Raw genomic sequence first — 20,999 nt, 5'->3', positions numbered from 1 at the left:
TCAGAGTTACAGACATTTCAGCATTTCAAACAACCTTCATCCCAAGGTGTTCATAACTCTCAGGTTCTTCTGTACTTGAACTGGGACAGTATCTACTTATCTCTGCTATTGTTTCAGGCTGCCTGCAAATTCAGGAAGAGAACTTTATATACTGTTCGTTTGAAAGATTGCCCTCACAGAACAGTTCCCTGGCCATAGTGAACTGTGCCTTGCTGTGCTATAAACAGTTTTCTAAATGATGCAACAAGTCCTGATCTACATAAAGCTTACCCATGTTTTGAAGAAGAGTATATAGACATCAATTATGGCTGAAGTTTGTTAGAATATGGTTTGGTGGCCAAAGCATAGAGTTGACTCTGAAATTAGATGCACTAGTGTGTATTCCAGTGGAGCTCTATGCCACTGCATGGATTTATGCTAGTGTATGCAACGGCAGGGTTGTGGCTCATATTACTTTATACAAATCTGTTGTACGCTGGGTCTCTACAGGAATTGAAACTCTTGTTTTTAAACTGATAACATTTTTTCCTCACTCACATTGAATGTCCAACCTGTATAAATTGTGCTGGTACAAAAAAAACCCACAATCAGGGAAAACACTGAAAATTTCTACCGATTTCCCTCTCAAATGGTCTGAAAAATTTTCCATCAAAATTATGAAATTAGAACATTTTTGTCCAGCCATGGGTGTATGATCCACTTCATCCAGAACCAAAATATAAACATTGCTTAGGTATGTTAAATACTGTCGAAAGCCCTGTGTACATTCAGCCATAGTGGGCTCCTTGGATAATAAGCAATCAAAACAATTAAAAAACAAAAAACAGTTTAATGTAATTTATTTGAAATGCTTCCATAAAAGTTTAAGGCCATTATACACAAATATTTCATCAACACAAACATTCTCTCCTCTTTTCCATAAGTCAATACTTTACATGCTTTTTGCTAACACTTTGGCCAACAGTTGTCATACCAAAAGTTCATAGCCTAATATATTTTCTATTTTTTCCCCCCCATCAATAACATGTTCCCTTGTCCTATTCTTCTTCACTGGCATGCTCAAACATTCTACTCTAAAAATGAAGCAGTTTAAATAAATTACACGCCTGCAATAGAAAAAAATTCACGTTTCAAAAACTATAAATACAGAAATATGGTCTACAGGATAAAACTGACAACAGTATTTTTTTAAAAAAGTAATATACCTTGTTTTTATATTGATTATCTTGCCACACTGATTCCTTTAATGCACTTCACGACATATATACAAGGTAAGTGACATTTTATTTACTTTTCTGTAAACTTATAAACACGCATGAAACAAACATTTTTGGCAATAATTTAGCAGTTTTACTACTTGTGCTGGTGTGCGTCTAATTTGCACAGGTTATCCTGCATTTTTATATCATCAAGGATCACGTCAATTAGTAAGGACACAAAATTTTGCAGCCTACTTTACCTTTCAGTAGATTGGCATTATTTCCATTATAAAAGACGAACCAAGGATTCCTAAAATAGTCAGGCTGTTGCACAGTGTTTTAGACTGCATTTTAAATTGGCTGATCTGCCTCTCATCATAATGAGTCAGGCAAATAATAGACTTAATTAAATCAGCCACCAGAAAACACAGCAGTGGTTCCAATTACAGCATAAAGTTTAGATGCAGCAAAATTTAAAAAAAAACTTGACAAAAATATAAAGAATGTGATATTTCCTAAAGGAAAATCAATTCCCTTTTTTATTTAAACTTTCTCTACTGTCTCCTAAGGGGTGTTTGTACAGCACCATTGATACAAGAGTGTGTCTCAGTCTTAAAAAACAACAACTATATGTAATTGTAAACAGTCCTCTACAGAAAATCTTGGGATGTTTTAAACTTTAGTGGTAACAGTAAGTCAGGTCAGTGGAGTGCAAAATGCTGGAGGGCCTATTTAATGATCTAATGCTTTTTTAGATTCTTCCTGTCTTAGTCAGGATAATACAGAGTTATTATATATATGGCACTGTAAGCCAACTACCAACTTTTTATTTACAAATACTCAACATTCCCAGCATTTAATCTGAAGATTCAGTGTTAGCAGTAGACTTCTCTTTCAATTGATTTTAGTATTATGTGCTCCGATAAGTAAACCACGGCCACTACACTGACCCTTCTAATTGACCAGATTACTATGTTGGTTTGCTGGATCTTCATACAGTGCTTCAGACTTTCTAAAATTAATCCTTAAGAGTCACTGTTGACATGGCCTACTCTTTACATTTCCTGTTGATTTATCACCACAATAGCTAACTTCCCTTATTCCAAGATGTTATTTTTGTAGACATTTGCCTTTCTGAAAATTTTGAATGCCATTCCTAATTAAACACAGACTTTGATACCCCTTTTAAGACCCACTACATAGTTTGTCTTTAGGTGCCACGTTAAGAGGTCAAATACTGTAAAAACTATGGAAAGATTTATGTAATATACATATAAACAGTAGTTTAGACAGAGAAGACATGTGGGGGAGGTCCACAGGGTTAAGTGTCTCCCACCCCTGATTTCTACCAGGGTTTATATACCCTGCCCTGAACCTTGCTGAATACCACCAGAACCTTTAAATTGTGCCCCCCTACTATCAACAGTTATGCATCATCTCTGAGTTCAGAGACTCTTTCTACCAGCAGGACAATGAAAATAACTGGTCAAGTACCACTTTCATCCACCCAGATGTTTATGGAAATATCACAGGACAGGATTTGTAACAGATTCCAGCTTACATAGATTGGCAGTTACAGTACTACACTCAAAGGTACAAGTACAAGAAAGATTGTGTTGACATTGTCACAAAAAAGTGTTAAGTGCTTTTCCAAACTGCTCCATTTATGGAATGCAAATACTGTACAGGTAAGACAAGTTTACTTCCATGAACTGTAAGTTTCAGTCAAATGTTAGTTTCTATCGGTTTGTCATTCTCACAAGAGTTTATCTGTTCCATGCGTTCACAATCAATGCTGACTTCACTAGTGTCCATACTACAGTCTGACTCATTGTCTGATTGGTCCATTTGCTCAAGCCTGCTTTCTCCCTGTGGTACCCTACTCCCATTTGGGGATATTAGAAAATGTCCTTCTGAATCCAGTGTTCCAGTCTCTCCGTCACACACAACTGTTTCTTTGGCCTGTCGGATACAGTTAAGCCACTGTTGTTTGTTGAAGGAGTCATTGGCTTGCAGCGAGTGGGACTGGCCTTGTGATCCACTTTTGAAGCTGATTCTAAAGAAGTTTTTAACTGAAAAATAAAATATGTCCATTGATTGCTTTGGGTGTCTGCATTTTTAATAAGTGAGTACATTAAAATAGTAAAACAATCAAGTTCTTAGATTTACTGGGTTGCTTCCCCAGGGCTAAGTTAGAAACCCAAAGAATAAATAGAAGCCGAGGGAAAACCCAAGAACCTTGTGTCGCTCCTACCTTGGTAAGGCAGTGGGGCAACCCCAGATACTACTGGAGTTGCTAAAAATTTCGTGCTTGCTGGGTTAATTAGTTTAAAGTTCAGCCAATATAGTGATGCTATACATGCATAAAACCAACCACAAATGCCTAAACTGGCTGACTTCTATGCCAGTTTACCATTTCAAGCTTGGAATCTTAAGCAGCTCAGTAGAGTTGATGCTACCCCCAGAGCCCCGTGGAGCCTCTCTGGCTATAAACAGCCTTTCAGAGTTGTGAAATTTCACTTTTGCTCCCTACGGAGTAGCCAGGACTACTTGTTCCTGTGGCAGCTTGGGCCCCCTCTTACCTGTAACCCACAACATAAATCAGTCACAAAAAAATTTCAAAATTATTTTTCAGAAAGGTTAAAAGATGGTTTGTACTGGAAACCTGGTTAATTCATAGGCATTGATTCAAAAAACATGTAACATGATTAACTTTAAGAATATGAGTAGTCTAGTTGACTTTAAAAGGATAACTCAGATGCTTAACATTAAGCACATGCGTAAGTATTTGCAGGATCACAACCTTAACAGTGGAGTAGCAGCCAATGCCTCCATAACAAGATGAAGAATCACAATAGATGAATCTTGTCATAAGGTTTCTAAATAAGCTACAAAATTTCAAAATATACTCTGCGGAGACTGTTTATAAATTCTTGTTTTGCTACTACGTTCTACTCCCTTTTCCACTTCCCAGTGCAGTAAAGGGGTGTGTGTGTGCGTGCGCACATTTGTGTTTTGGGGGGTGGGGTGGAGAATCCCATTACTGATATGATGGATTTTTAAAATAGACATTTAGAGTCTTGTATAACAACAGTTTGAAAGAAAGGTCAAATTTTGGACCTAAAGTGTTATTTTAAATGAAGGGAGATTTCAAAGATACATCTATTCCCTGTGAACTAATGATACAGTATTCCAGTCAAAAGTGTATTCATACTTCTCTCATTGTTGCTAAATGCACCACGTATGGATCCACCTAGTCGCACCTCTCCATCCTGCAAATCTTCCAGGACAAGATCCTTTACTGGGATGGGCTGCCGGTATAGTTGGTAGCAGAGTTGTTCATTATGGGTAATAGCTCGGGTAATCACCAGCACTTCTTGGAACAAGAAGACATGCAGTTTCTGTTAAAAAGCATAAAAGGAAATTCAAATCATTATTCCTTTTAAAAAGTCACTAAACAAAGTTTATTTTAACTGTAATATATATCTCTGTGTTCTTTTAACAATATATATTCACTTTTAGTTCCCCTTGCTTAGGCATAAATAAATAAATGTAAATTTATTCACCACATCCATCACTGGGACTCTCTTCTCTCCCTCCCATTATAATACTGTTGGTGGCCTAATATAGTATAAATATTCATACCCACATGTAACTTATGTAAACTAAGGAGAAAACTGAGATACTGTGGCCACGTACACTACAAAGTTAGGTTGACATATGCTGCATTAGGTCAAGTTAATAATATATGTGTCTATACTACCAAGTCCCTTCTGCCAACCTAAAAGGCTTGTAAAGTTGACTTCTGTACTCCACCTCCACGAGAGGCGTACCGCTTCAGTCGACATCCATGCGTGAATATGGGGATAGTGTAGACACTGTGCTGTGTAATTTAAATGAATTGGCCTCTAGGAGGTGTCCCACAGTGCTCCGCTGTGATCTCTCTGGAGAGTACTTTCAACTCCACTGCACTTCAGCCAGGTACATAGGAAACAGCCACCTCCGTTAAAGCCCTGGGAACTTTTGAATTCTCATTTCCTGTTTAATTGGTGTGGAGAGCTTGTCAGCACAGCTGACCATGGATGCTCAAGGCTGCAAATGCGCTCCAGTATGGAGCATACAGGAGGTAGTGGATCGTTTTGCTGTGTGGGGAGAAGAGTCTGTGCAGGCAAAGCTCCAAATCAGCAGAAGAAACGCTAACATCTATGCCAAAATTGCACAGGTTATGGGGGAGAAGGGCTACATCAGGGACAAACAGCAGTTCTCCATGAAAATAAAGGAGCTTTGGCAAGCATACCAGAAAAGAAGGGAGGCGAACAGTCGCTCTGGTTCTGAGCCACAGACATGCAACTTCTAGGAGGAGCTGCATGCAATTCTAGGCAGTGATCCCACCACTACCCCAAAACACTCCATGGATACCTCCCAGGAGCCCTGGGCGACCTTGGGCAACAATGAGGAGGACATTGTTGACGAAGAGGAGAATGCACGGCAGGCAAGCAGGGGATCCATTCTCCCCAACAGCCAAGAACTTTTTTTTAAACTCTGGAGCCCATCCCCTCACAAGACCAATTATCAGCGGAGCGTGATGCTGGGGAAGGCACCTCTAGTGAGTACACATTTTCAATCACACTGTAGGAGTTACATGCTATTATTTTTAATGTTGAATCTGAATAAAAAAATTGGGATAGTGGTTATCAACGGCCACGCCAGCTACACAGAGGGTGCTCTCAGAAAAAAACTGTTTATGGATATTAAAGATCTTGGTGAGTCCTTCAGGCCCTGAAGTTTCGTGTCAGTCTGCTCTGAGAACAGAGAGGAGTCTTTGAAGGGGAGGTCTTAGATAGACTATTGGACATTGTGAGGAAGGCCGGAAGTGACAGCGGAGGCCATTGTCCTAGCTGCCAAGTTGGCAGCATCCAGAGCCACCTGGAGAGAGGTCCTGGCCACATTCTGACCTTCCTCCAAGAGGGCAACATATTCCTGCCTTGAATCCTGGGGGCAGGGAGCTTTTACATTTAGTCAAGGAGTTCCACTGATGAAAGTCTTCTGTAATGGTCTAGTCTCTTGGTGTGTTTTTACTTAGGGGTAGCACTCAACTGGTCCTCCTTGTCCCTTTTGTTTGCAGCAGATATCACCAGGGACGGACGGACGGACGTGTGAGAGAGAGAGAGAGAGAGAGAGCGCGCACACGCGCACGCGTATTCGAACCTACTTGCTGGCACACAATACTTCTCAGCCCTCTGAGAGCAGAGAAGAAGTTTGCCACAGGGCCTCCAGAGGTCCCATCACCACCTCATTCATGGGCTAGGCCACCTTTAAGGGAGCTGCTGCAGCCAGGATATCAATAAGGCTCTGTGATGTCTCTGAGCTCCTCAATTTCCAGACTCAGGTACACAGCGACCTGCTTCAGACGGGCCTGATGGGCCCTGCAGTCATCCTGCAGAAAACAGGTTACAGGGTCCTGTGACAGCCTCGTCTGGAGAGGAGGAGGTGGAGCTCCTTCCTCTGCCTAACAACTACATCCACTAGAGCCATCTCCTGGACATCAGTACCAAATCTGGAGTCCGGTGCTGAGTGGGAAGGAGTGGTAGCCTGTCTCTCAGAAATCACTGAGTAGGAGTGATAGGAGGGAGAACCTGGTACTTGGGGAAAATCTCCAGGGGTTCCAATAAAGCCGCTGCACTGACTAGTGACCTGCTTGCCAGGTGCTGGCAGGAAGACTGGCACCGAAGTCCAGTGGTACAAACTGTGTGCCATTGGTAGGCTTTAGATGGCATGTAAGATTCAGACTCAGAAGAGGAGCCTTCTCTCGGAAACCACAGCAGAACAGATACCAGGATCAGGGAAGACTTGTCCCTAGAGGGTGCCGGGGGGCCAGGAAGGAGTCCGATGCTCCTTGTTCCATCCTGCTTCCAGTCAGGGGAGCTGGTAGGTTTCCTATTGGAGTTGGAGGAACTGGCAGAGAAAGAAGGTCCCAAGCTGCTTGGAAAGCCTCTGGGGTCGATGCAACAATGAGACTGCTGGTGGAGGGTCCTACACTGGATTCAGTGCTCCAAGCAGAGTTGATGGTGCCATCACTGGTCCAGGAGAGGAAGAGTAGCCCAGCACTGGTCTCATTGTGCTGCCTTTCCCCAGCTTGTCTCTCTTCTAGATCAGCAAGCACCCTCTGTTGGGGTGCTGCTTTCTGTGCTTCTCTCTCAGCACCAGAGATGGTGAACAGTACCAAGGGAGCACTTTGCTCTGAGAAAGTACTCTTTGCCAAATTGGAGTGGCTTGGCTCTAAGACTGGTCTCAGGGTGGTTTCCATAAGTATACCCTTCAGCCTAATGTCTATGTTCTTTTTAGTGTGGGGTCTAAAGTCTCAACAGATCTGGCACTTGTCCCTCATATGAGTTTCCCCCAAGCACTTTGAGCAGCTGGAGTGCAGGTTATTCCCAGGCATAGATTTGCATAAGGTACAAGGCTTGAAGCCCAGGGACCAGCACATGCCTGGCTCTTTGGGTGAAGAAGTCTCTTGACAACAGGAACTATTTACGCTAACAATAATTACAAAAAAATATTTACATTAAACTATGAAGATAAGAGTCCATTAAACACTGGGAACAAAGCCTTACCAGAGGAAGAAGGGTTGTTCCAGCAACTGTCACAGGTGATAAGAAGGAACTGAGAGGATGCATGGCCAGCAGCACCCCTTATACCAGTGCATAAGTGTGCAGCTCCAGAGGGTGCTAGAACTGGCCCAATTGATACCACTGAGGAAAACTCTCCAGCAATGGTGCATGCAGTGCACAAACACCTAACATAGAATTGGACATGAGCAAGCACTCGAAGAACAACAAACTATCTGTAAAAGCAGCAAAGAATCCTGTGGCACCTTATAGACTAACAGACGTTTTGGAGCATGTTAGTCTATATGGTGCCACAGGATTCTTTGCTGCTTTTACAGATCCAGACTAACATGGCTACCCCTCTGATACTTAAACTATCTGTTTGGTTAAACAGTTGCTATAACATACACAAGTTTGCACTAGTTAAACCCATTTTTAGGCTCAAACAAATTAACTTCTACACCCTACTGAAATGTGCCAGAGCGTGGGATTCATGTCTCCTGGCTTTCTGTGTGGGTTCTACCAAGGATGAGTAGCTTTACAATCTAGCAATGATACATGTAGAGTTGAGCTGGTTGAGGCCTCTAATCAGTCTCTTGTCCCATCTGACCCTACCCCAGCTCCAGCTCACCCAATCCATTCTGTGGGTTGTACTGAATGGCTACGAGGATCCAGCAAAGGGCCTCCCGACTGGGAGTTGGGGAGCTTGCACTAGTGAGCCTCATCCTGAAACAGACTTTCCACTGCCAAGACTAAGCTCTCTGGGGCAGGGATTGGCTTTATTTGTCCATAGTGTCTAGCACAATAGGGTTCTGATCCCTACCATAAGAAAACTGGCACCATGCAGGAGCTTATAGCAGGTATTCTTTTGGCTTCCTGGGGGATGAATAAGGCCCCATAGATATACACAGTGGGACATATTCACTGGTGACAAATGATAATGAAAATTACATGTAAAGTAAGTTTATAAGATAAAGCGGGTCTCTTCAGTATGTCAGTTAAACTTACATAATGCCACCCACTGAATTTCAACAGTTCTAATAAATGACTGGAGATATATCGACTTAAACAACATTAAATTTTTGGCATTTTTGAACTACTAGCCAAAGACTTGCATATGAGGATTTAAAAATTGTAGTTGTAAATACATCAGGGTGAATTATGCCCCCAAGAGCACAATCTAGTACATTATAATACCATCTCCCTCCCCCATTATAACCTGCATATTTTAGACTACCAATCAAATGCATGCACATAAAGACAGATTATTCTAAATTCGAGGCAGAATTCATACACACACCAATTTAGCCATATTTATAGGTGCCATATACTCCGGGAGACACACATACCCTGTATAATTTTTCCCATGCATGCATTTGGCGGTAATCTAAAATGTGCACATTGTATGGTTAATTTTTATCCAGTCAGTATATTTTCAGCTGCAGGTTTATTTATTAGATTTACAGGTTTCTTTCTATGACAATCAGTGTAGAAAGGCTTCTGCATAGACACAAACTAAACATATTACTTGTGACAGATTAAAGTTACTATGTCTCTAACTGGTTATAAAGTCATGGTAAAAAGCTGTAGTTTAGACTGAGCCTCAGAGCTAATGCGTCCTCTGTTACATGTTAACTCACTACTGTGGGTTGCATTTCAGAAACACATATCTAGTATTCAGTCATGAAGAGCTAGATTTAAGCAGTTTATAATATAATGCATGGAAATTAATTAATTCATGTTTAGCATATTAAATTCATAAATTTGCATATGACCATTAAAGACTAAAGCTATTTGCAAGATGATTAAAAACACCACATTGATACTTGAAATGTAATTAAAATAGTTGGGTCCTATTTTGGCATTATTTCACAGATACAAGCAAAAAGTTTCACAAAACTTCACCAATCTTTCTTCCTAGTTCAAGAAACTTAAGCAAATTTGGTTTAAATATTTGGCTAGTAAGCAGAGCCCTGCAAATCTGCGGATATCCACGGATGGACCATTTTTGCAGCTCGCAGCTCAGATGTGGATACAAATTGTGTCTCTGCAACACAGACTCACCCAAATGGACTGGCTGTCACCCAGCCCTCAAGCTCCAGCTTGGCTCTCTGAATCATGCAGCAGCGAGCTGCGATATGTGGCATTAGCCCACTGGCATTTTGGGAGTTGTAATCTCCAGATTGCTTGGAGGAAGAACGTAAACTATAAGTCCCAGAAAGGAACGTGACCATGTGCTCCTGCGTAGTGAGCCAAGCGCTGCATGCACTGAGCCCTGACTGGGAAGGCAATGCAGCACATGAAGGTCCAGGATTGTAACCTCCCTGCCAGGAGGTCTCTGGGGAGAAGCAGGGGCTGTTAGGGGACAAGGGTTTGGCACAGCCCTGAATCACTGGTGCACAGTGACCTGTGGAGGTGTTAGTAGAGCCCTGCAAATCCGTGGATATCCACATCCATGGACAATTTTTGCGGATCAGACTATCCAGCCAGGGCTCTAGTAAGTACTGCATATCTTTTCTACAGTAAGTATAAAAAGGCATCTGCAATTTCCCCTTTCTTTTAAAGGAAAGCAGTTATCTCATCTCCAGCCAACCAAATTGGCAATTCTCCCACAGCCTTCCTAGTGCAAAACACAAATGATGCACATGAGCTGGGACCACTATTTAATATTTCCACGTCCAGGGCTTGATCCTGCTCTCCTTAACTTTAATGACAGTGGGATCAAGTCTAACCTTTCTTATAAATAGATGTAACTGTAGCAGTCCAGAAGATGAGTGAGCCATTTCCTAGGTATTTAAATACAGTGTGACACTGTGGAACTCACCCGTGCTCCTGAAGGCCTCCATGGAGGGATAGAATCTCACAGAACAGGATCCTGCATAACACAATGGTCCCAATAACCTTTTCTCTCTCTCAAAATTGAACTGATGCTATATCCTCTCTACCTCAACTTGTAACATCATAGCACTGAAGAGACCTTATCTTAAAGTATATAGTGATAAAAAATATTTACTCCTTACCGCTCCCCTGTTGTTCTTTAGTTCACCGTGACAACACACCACACGCGAGTTATCAATCAGTGCGTCCTTTTGGCCTTCTTCAAGATAAATGAGCCTCTCTTTGTAATATTGGCACTCAGATTCACCCGTCTTAATGTTGATTTCTGCAACTATACCCTGAATTATATTTATCTATGGAAAAAGAACAAAGAGGAATGAAAATATCTCAACTTCCATCAGATGGGCCTTTCACACTCTCTCTTAATTGTAAGAAGGTGATAAGAGGAAAAAAGTCACTTTACTTCACAATGCATTTCATATTTCTTCGTCTTATGGTGGTCATGTTTGGAAGGTTTCAAGTGTAAGGTATGAATGTGAGAGTCAGAATAGAGCAGACGAGAATGTGTACAGGTATTATAGTTTGTTTTGTGTTTGTTTCTAACACTTTGCCTCTTTGAAATCTGAAGCTTGCTTCTTGATATCAGCCCTAAATGTTTAGAATGAAGGTAAACAGATTTAACTGTGAAACCAAATGCATTTTTTATTCAACTAAAATTTGTTTACAGTAGAACCTCAAAGTTATGAAAGCCTCGGGAATGGAAGTTGTTCATAATGGAAATGTTCCCCTAACTCTGGAAAAAACGATTTGGTTGTTCTTTCAAAAGTTTACAACTGAATATTGACTAAAAACAGCTTTGAAATTTTTACTAGGCAGAAGAAAATGCTGCTTTTAACCATGTTAATTTAAATGAAACAAACACAGAGACAGTTTCCTTAGTTTAAAAAAAAAAAGCTTTTTTTTTTTTTTTTTTTTTTAAGAAGTTTACGTTTTACATAGTACTGTATTTGCTTGTTTAGTCTTTGTTGCTGCTTCATTCATACTTCGGATTCCAAATGAGGTGTATGATTGACCAGTTAGTTCGTAACTCTGAGGTTCTACTGTATATGTATGTACACACACACACACACACACACTATGTACATACATGGTTGTACCAAATACACAGCCTATATGTATATTTATGGAATATAAAAATCACATTCAGAATCTTCTATATTGTACCAAACAATGTACAGCAGAACGAATTAAGGCCTTGTTCCTGCAACACTTTACTCACCTGAGTATTTGTATTGGCTTAAATGAGACTATTTACATGACTAACGTTATACTTGAGCATGTATGTTTGCAGGATCAGGATTATGAGTAATTTTTCTGTTACTTTGTGGGCAATATAATAACAACTATTTATTATCCTCATATTACAAAATGGAGAAACTGAGTACAGAAAGGCTGTGTTTTGCCCAAGGTCACATGAGAGATTAACAGTCAGGAATAAATTAACTTCTTCTCTCTCAGCATCATTTCTAGGTGGTGAGAGCAGGTGACTAAGTAGTACTGTTAATAAAATATTAGCCTGGCTTTTCTCACTGAATTTGTGCCAGTTATGAAAATTACACTTGTTAAGAGAATAACGGCAAATTAATTGTATTTTATTGTTCTGATACTTGCACGTTATATCATTAAAAGTCTAATTTCAATTATTGTGCCTACACTTGCGGGAGTTGAAAAGTACAAGGTAGACAAAGATCCCACGGAAGCCATAAACAACTAATTTAAACCTATAGTTATATCATATCAGGCAGTTTCAGATACGTTATCCTTTAGAACTTTTGAGAACAGCAGCCATCAGTACCATTATACAACTTGATCTCTGTGAAATACAAAGGCTAGTAAAGTTAATATGCAAGGTCAGTAATTACAATATCAAATGAAATATGAAAATATTGCTGGGTAGGTTCACTGGAATTTAGTGGATTTGACTTTTCCTATGCTAAACGAACTGCTTCTTCATCTTCAAATGAAATCCTGTCTGCTGAAATCTAACCTTTGAACTTTCATGTTAGGTAACAGATTTTACAGGGAGCGTAGGTTTTTGCTACTGCCTTATCACTGCTACCTCATAATCACTACACTTCTATACAGCAAAATGACCTACAAATTTTGTTACAATCCTAAATTTCAAGTACATTAAGATAAGGGCTCACACAGCCCATAATTTTTTCTTTCCATAATCACCATCGGTTGTCACAATAATGCAATACAACACTTATTTACTAATGTGTTGTTTGCGTGTGTGAGGGGAGTGTGTGTGTTAAAGTACCTTATGCCACTTCTATAAAATTTGTCCAGAAAAGGACAAAAGTAGTATCTTCTACACTACCATAGTAAATCTCCCTACAAATACCATTTTGCATGTATGGATTTATGTCATGTCTTTGGCTTGCAGTCTGGTTCTGTACTTTTCCCAGCTAACAGCTTCAAGGTGCTTCTGTTTTATAAGCTAATAACTGTCCCCCCACCGGCTAAATAAACTCTGAAGAGTTCATTATCTAGATAAAAAGGATACATTCATATTATTATTTTATTTAAATGTATTCCCTCTCACTTTTTCCCTGTGTTCTGCATTCTCCAGGGATTAGCTATTGTCTTGAGAACTCCTCAGCCATATGCTCAAAACAAAAACATGTTTATTTGGCTACCTAAATTTCTGATGCAATCCTCACCCAGTCACCCACCCCTTTTCAATTTCTCTCTTCACTGCCTGAAGGTTTAAATCTTTCTCTCCTACCCCACTAAGAGCAATCCCTTTTAAAATGTAATTGTATTCACTATCTGGTGTTGGAGATGATGACAGCATGGGAAGGGAATTGGAAATCCAGGTGGCCATGGTTCTTTTAGGTAGAAATGAGCTGCTATTGAAGAAAGTTTTGAGGAAATAGTCACTTAAATTAGAAAATACATTTTTAGACTGCATTCACAATCATCTGCATTTTCTGCAAACATTCGAGCATAAGTATCACTAGCCTGACTACTTGCAAAATGCAAATTTTAAACTCAAAATACTTGAATATGTCAAAACAAAATTTATTAAAAAAAAATCACACTATGTTAGTGAATTTCATTCAACCAGAGACAGAAATTACATCAACACAATTCAAATATTGAAGTGCAACTATTCACAATATGTGGAGAAAGTGTTCTGTGAGGAAATGCACTAATAAATTTGAGTACTTAGTAAGCAGCATGTAAACAGTTCTTAAATAGAAGATGCAATATTCAGTAAGTAAATGAGTTACTAATTGATTCATCATGCTTGAGTTTTGGGCATGCAAATAGGGAGAGTTGTAGCCAACTGGAATTTTACCATTCATTCCAGGGTCACTGGTAAATAATCTCACAGTTATGTATATCCTTTTGAACAGATTGGCTGAAAGCGATATGTAGCCATTCAGAATCTGTAGAATATGCATAATGTATGGTTTTTTTTCCTCAAGATTCTTTCCCAGATTCATTCTATCAATTCAAATAGAAATATACCAGGGATTAACTGGCAGAGCATATTTCCAGATGGGAGCACAAATTTATCTTATAAACCGAATAGTTTTAAGAGATAACATTTAGTAATTACTTGTCCTGAATTTAACTTAGCAACTGTACAGTTTGTGAAATACATCACTTCAAAGTTAAACACTACTCTGACAGTTTTGCAGTAATCTATTTAATATGAAATTACTGTAATACCAAGAAAAATTATCCTGATTATATACTGTTAAAACACCTACCAAATATATCATTCCTGGAAAGGAAGCATTTTGAAATGAGAAGATATTTTACCAGACACTGGCTAGAGACAAAACAAAAGTTTGAAATAAAGAACAAGAACTGTTTCTTTAAATAAAAAGTGACAAACCTTAATTAGACATTTATAATAGAAAAAATCAGACGTCGTAAACCATGTAGATTAAAACTTAAATCTGCATGTAAACTCCACATACTGAGGCTCTAAATTCTGCATCATAGCTGATCTGTTTTATATTAAGGAGTAGAGCTGAGCAAGGCATCTGGGTAGTGAGTAGCATAGTGATAGCAGATGTGTACTCTGTGATGTTTTGTGAAATATTATATTGTCAAAAGATAACCCTAAATTTTTCAGCAAGTAACTTAAAATCTACAAGCTCTACATACAACTAAGGCTAATAATGAATTCTGATAATGATAGAACTTTTAATTAAATGTAGTTCCATTTAATTTGTAATAATTATGCCTGGGGTGTTAAAAAAAAATAACTGCAAAGGATGTAAAATGGTTTCTTTCAAACACATTTGTTGCATAATACATCTTACTAGCTGTGTTGTGACATTCATGCCATAGTCCCAAAAGGTAGGGCGAAGGGAAGGGAAGTCTGTCAACATGTCAATCAGGTCCTTTCCTTTAAAAATATATGCTTTGAATTCACCTCACTTCCTCTGTTTTTATTTCATACCTCATAAACTGATCAGAATAAAACATGGAATAGAGGCCAGCTCAAATCATATCATTTTCAGTACGATTTCTGTGGGTGAAATTCACCTGGGTATGGAGACTGTTCAGGTAATCAATCTGGCTGAACAGGAGTGCTTCTACAACCCCCTAAAAGCTGGGAATGAAGAGGCAGGTAAGAGGGAGTCTCCACATTGGGCCTCCATAGACCATAGGCCACATTATAAAAGATGATCAAGAGATGTCCAGAGAATGGGCTGCATGTCAGCATTTAGAGCTTGTTCCAAAGTCCACTGAAGTTACCGGGAGTCTTTCCATTGATTTCAATGTCCTCTGGATTAGGCCCTTACATTGATGCAGTGGCTCCAGCACCCCAGTAGAACTGATATGGAGAAGCTGAAGCTGCTATTCCAGGGAGAAAATGATCTACCCTTTCTGGATGTCACTTTAACAGCCATATGACCGAATTACATCTTCAGAAAAAATCAACATATTTAGACACTCCATTCATTAGTTTAGAATTAGTTTTATGGAACACCCTTCAGAGTTGAAGCTAAATGCTATAAAATGTTAAAAAAAACAAAAAAAACCCAACACAAACTTACCGCTTCTTCAAGGTGCTGTTGATCTGGATGATCATTTGGAGTATGCCTCAAAATTTCTCTGAGCAGCAGTGGGTATTTCACTAGGCGACTTCTTGGGATGTCAAGGAAATTCCAGAGATCCAGTTTGCGGCTGAAAGGAGACTCTAAGCAGCGCTGTAGGAAGTCTTGCACCCTGTGATCCTGTTTCTTGTGGTCCAATAAGGCTTTGGCTGCTACTTGATTACTGCAGTAGCTATCATATGAGTTTAGGCAAGGCAACTGAGGAAAGAGAAAAATGTATTTTGAAACTATAAGATGTAAAACTGAAAGCAAAAGGGTAGTGTGCTGTACAAAACCCCGTCTGTGCTACAGGTATTTTAAAATTAATTTAGAGGTCTCTCTTCTTGGTGTTGAACCATAGCTCATTAGTAATAATGGGAGTTAGATAAGGTTTACAAGGTATATCTTCCCCGATTAATTTATCTTGCTGCAGGGGAAATTTAGTATTCTACAGTTATTCCTGTAAATCATTAGATAAGGCAGAAATTAAGTACTTGGAGTTTGGATTTGGTCATGATACTGCTCTAACTCCTAATTTGCAAATTCTTTTGTACATAGTCCTCACCATCGTTTGTTCATCACCTCTTAAGTATTAATTCAGAAGGTTCCTGTTGGGGAGTCTCCCCAATGAAAAGGGCTCCTGCAGGAGCAACTGGAGGGAAGAGGCTCTGACAGCCTGATTTTTGTGGTGACACTACCAGTCAGCCAGAGAGAACCAGGAGACAGTGAGGAGGCTCAATGCTTTTGCATGGATGACCTAGCCTCTGGGCTTTTCAATCCTGTTGTGGGTTCCCTCTGAGTCCTCCCAAGTAGTCCCCTCGACCTGGACTTTACTTACTGAAACAGTGCCCACACTACCTGGACTTCTGTTGGAGGTTGTGAAGATTTGAGTAACAAAAATGAACGGTGGTAGTGCTTTGTACATTTTTGTAACACTGCAGCATTTCCATAGGAAGAAAGGAACTGCCACATTGGATCAGACCTGGGGTCCATCTAAGTCCAGTATCTTTTCTCTGACAACAGCCACAACCAGATACTTCAGAAGAAGATTCAAGATACCCCACAGAAGGTAGGTGTGGTAGAATCTAATCACAATGAAGGTCTCATCCGAATCTCTATTAGAGATTGGCATAAAGGATTAGGTTTTCTATCTCTTTTAAAAAGCTTTTAGAATTAACTATATTAAATGCTGATATTGTTATCTATATAAAATGCCCAATCCTGCTTTGAATGTTGCTCAATTCTTGGTTTTATTGCCACAGGATGCCACTAATTTCACAGTCTGATCAGGAGTTGTGAGAAAAAAATATTTATTTTTATCAGTTTTGAATTTGCTGGCTTTCAATTTAATTGAATGTCCTCTTGTTGTTCTTTTGTTAGGAGACAGGAACAACTGAATTTCCCGATCTACCACCTTTATATCATTCGTTATTATGTGTTATCGTTCCCCCCTTATTAGTCTCTATTCTATCGTTACTCTTTTTAAAAATCTACTCGAGAGTTTTTCCATGTTCCTAATAATTCTCACTGCCTTCCTCTGTACCTCCTCTAATTCTGCAGTAACCTTTTTGAAATGGGGTGACCAGTACTGCACATGTTATTCAAGGTGGTGAATCATTGCATTTATATTTAAATTATATTTTCCATATTATTCTACATGCCATTCCTTATGTATCCTTATATATTTTGTTTAGTTTTTGACCACAGTTGCACACTGAGCAGAGATGTTTAATTGAGCTGTCCACAACAATGCCCAGGTCCTTGACCCAAGTTGACAGTGTTAAATTTAGAAACATGTCAAGTATAGGAGCAGTTCATTTTCCCCCTTCCAATGTGCATTACTTTGCATTTAACAACACTTAAATTTCATCTACCACTGGGCTGTGGTTTATCTGGCTTAGTTAGTGCCCTCTAAATTTCCATACAGTCGTCTGTGGACTTGACTAACCAAAATGTGTAACATCTGCAGCTTTTGGCACCTGACTGCGCAATCCCTTTTCTGGATCATTAGTATATCAAGAAATGCTTGTTCTAAGAACCTTACTGAACAGCGACCTGAAGCAGGATCCAGTTAAATCACTAACCTCTCATTAGGAGAAAATGAAATATGTGTTACACTTAATCCTTAAAGAATATCCTGGTTCAAGAATTCTAGTTTACTTACTTTGCTGATTTGTAATTTATATTTTTTAATTAAAATTGTCCGTGAGTCACTGCTAATTTAGGTTCTACTTCCTCCTTTTCAAAACCCTGTGAATGCCCAATATTTCCATTACAAAAAAAAGAATTAGCAGTAAGTAGTGGACACAAAAACTAATTAAAATCCTGAGCACATCACTACCCATTTGCCTCTCAGATCATTACTTTTGTTACCATGCTGCCCAACCGCCAAGGTAACCAACTATCAGAGGGGTAGCCGTGTTAGTTTGGATCTGTAAAAGCAGCAAAGAATCCTGTGGCACCTTATAGACTAACAGACGTTTTGGAGCATGAGCTTTCGTGGGTGAATACCCACTTCGTCAGATACATGCATCTGACGAAGTGGGTATTCACCCACGAAAGCTCCAAAACGTCTGTTAGTCTATAAGGTGCCACAGGATTCTTTGCTGCTTTTAAGGTAACCAACAACTCCTATAATCCTGCTTTCACACTACATCAGTTTTCTTGTTCCCTCTGCACACTCTGAATAGCTCTCTCAATTTGTTCAAGATGAACCTACTGTGATGGTGGCAACTTCAAAATAATGTCGAGCAAAAGCTCCTTTTTACAAGACAATATAACAAAAGCATATTTTATAGAGCAAGAAAATATTAACGAGAGTAGTTCTCCAAAATACTGTAGTAAATGAAATGTATACAAAAGACAGATAAATTTGTATATACCTGTTTAAGGCAAAGATAAAACTTTTGAGGTAAAAAGCAAAAGCCAGTGTACAAACTAATTGGTAGTCTGTTTTTTTTTTAAATAAAATATTTTGTCCATTATTTAGAGAACCAGAAAATGTTATAGTCTTTCTCCTGTATAAATATGGATTATAATTACAGAAATTATACAAAATGATGCAACACCAGAAAAGTAAAAATTATATTTTGAGGCATGATTCTCATATCTGTCTGGGCTAGTTATGCACACAATGTGCATTTCATGATAATGGAACGTCCAAACATATGTGTGTGCCCAGTCTTGGAAACTTCACTTTTTGGTTGCATGTTTGAACACCTACACAGGTGAGTAACAAACCCATGAGTCTAACTCATTTAGGGTAATCAATTATAATTTATTTGCGACTTCACTACAATACTCCATAACTAATGTATCATTCTAAACTAATGAATAAAAACATTTTGCTTTTTCACTATATGAATTAATATTGCATCTCAAAATTCAACTGCTATTTTTCACATTGAGTAGCTAAGTATTTTGAATTTATCCAAATTACTTGTGTCCACTGTAACATTTTTAAATGGTTTCATTCTCTCAAACAAGTCACTTTAAGTGTTGTGTCCGTCTCCCCTCACCCACTTGAAATCAAGTTAAATTGCTGGAAATAATTGAAAACGGAACTGAAAATTCATTTAACAAAACAGTGGGAAACAGCCACATTTAATAAATAAAATAAAATAAAATAAAATAAAATAAATAAATGGCTCAGTGAAGAAAAATAATCACTCATTCATTTATAGGCTTTCAAGATAGGAAATAAGTCATTCATTTGAAGTAAAAAAGAACAAGGGTCACCTTCATCCTGGGGCGAAAGTAACTTACAGGACTTACCGGTACTGCTGGAGTCCTGAGGGGGCATGGCCTCATGCAGAAGGGGTGGGGCCTCAAGATTTAAAGGCCCTGGGGCACCAGCTGTGGCTGGGTGCCCCAGGGCCTTTAAAATCAACCAGGGGTTCTCAGATGAAGAGGTGGCTGGGAGCCCCCCGGGGCTCAGGGGAAAATTAAAGGGCCCAGGGCTCCAGCCGCCACGGGGTACCACGAGCTTTGCCAGGCTCGGGCTGGGATGTAGAGGGCTCAGAGCTCCTGCCGCTGCGGGGAGCCCCAAGCCCTTTAAATCCCAGCCTCAGCCCAGCCGCCAGAGCCACGGCTGAGATTTAAAGGGCTCTGGGCTGCCCACAGCCATGGGCAGCCCAGATCCCTTTAAATCCCCGCCGTGGAAGCCAGTGCGGTCCGGCACAGCCTACTGGCTGTTGCCGGTACACTGTACCGGACCTACCGGCTTACTTTCACCTCTGCCTTCATCTCAAAGGGTTTCTGTTTAAAGGGGGCATTTTCACTTTTTCCTTTTTGGTATAAATATTTCATGGGCTGAATGGCTTTTAATATTTCCATTCAAAAGCTTCTAAGATGTTTATTTTGTTCTGTTAAGACCACCAGAATCCAATCACGTTATACTACTTGGTCCACAGTTCCTACTAGCGTAAAGGCATCTGCAGTTAAAAGCAAACCTTAATGCTAGATGTATTTAAAAAAAACAAAATGGATTGTGTGTGTTAGATGTGAAGATATATACTCTATGGAGAATTATTAGTTTGCTCTAGACACGGTAAAATTTGCATAGTCACTTAGGTGCTCAGGAAAATTTTATCCACAATTTTAAGATAAACAGTCAGGGTACCCGAGTGAAGAAAAAACAAGACAATCAAAAATGGCAGGAACATTTACAGATTATTTTTGAATTACTGTACATCACCTATTGATGGTAACGCTTCAAAAGATTTAGTACTCTGGTTTGGATAAGTGTCCAAAAGCCTCAAATGTTTACCACAAGCTTTTCCAAACCTCTTTGGCCTAAACAAAATATCATTGAGAACAAAAGCTAGTTTATGATTTTGGTACTTGTTGGTTCCAGCCTTGTATAATACAATCTCAGTTACATAAAGTCTTTTTTGGGGGGGGGGGTGCTAGGGAGGGGAGGGAAGCACCTAAAACCTTTGAATAATCAGGGATTTGATAACCAGAGGAACTAATTCAGCTTTGAAGTCTGCACTAAGGAAAGCACAAAAGACCTTCAGAGTCTGCTGAGCTGGATCCCCCAGTTACAGACAGCTGAGAAGCTCAATAAGGTACCACATGATTAGGGAGTTTAGGCATGGATCCACAGAGGAACAACACTGCAATCCACAAAGCCTGAATTAGGCACCCAGGCTTCCTATAAAATGAATGGGGAAGAATAGGTACCCTAACCACCAAACTAAGGGACATTCACATGTGGAGCTCCCTCA

General features: G+C 39.5%; 1 protein-coding gene across 5 annotated transcripts in view; it reads right to left on the bottom strand.

Annotated features, from left to right (window-relative positions):
* Positions 1–809: 809 nt before the first annotated feature.
* ARHGEF3 (Rho guanine nucleotide exchange factor 3) overlaps positions 810–20,999 on the bottom strand; it is a 256,694-nt gene continuing 236,504 nt past the window's right edge. For 3 of the 5 annotated variants that reach the window (XM_050958474.1, XM_050958472.1, XM_050958471.1), the window contains 4 exons: positions 15,733–15,990; positions 10,828–10,998; positions 4,414–4,600; positions 810–3,271 (listed from right to left, as the gene is read on the bottom strand). In XM_050958474.1, coding sequence (XP_050814431.1) covers positions 2,925–3,271; positions 4,414–4,600; positions 10,828–10,998; positions 15,733–15,990 — 963 coding nt within the window. In that variant the 3' untranslated portion in view covers positions 810–2,924. The remainder of the gene's footprint in view (positions 3,272–4,413; positions 4,601–10,827; positions 10,999–15,732; positions 15,991–20,999) is intronic. The other 2 variants (XM_050958473.1, XM_050958475.1) reach the window with 1 other exon arrangement.

The sequence above is a fragment of the Gopherus flavomarginatus genome, chromosome 6, assembly GCF_025201925.1.
Source record: "Gopherus flavomarginatus isolate rGopFla2 chromosome 6, rGopFla2.mat.asm, whole genome shotgun sequence".
Classification (NCBI taxonomy): Eukaryota; Metazoa; Chordata; order Testudines; family Testudinidae; genus Gopherus; species Gopherus flavomarginatus.
Note: the sequence above shows the minus strand (reverse complement) of the source record. Positions and strands in the feature narration are given on the sequence as shown.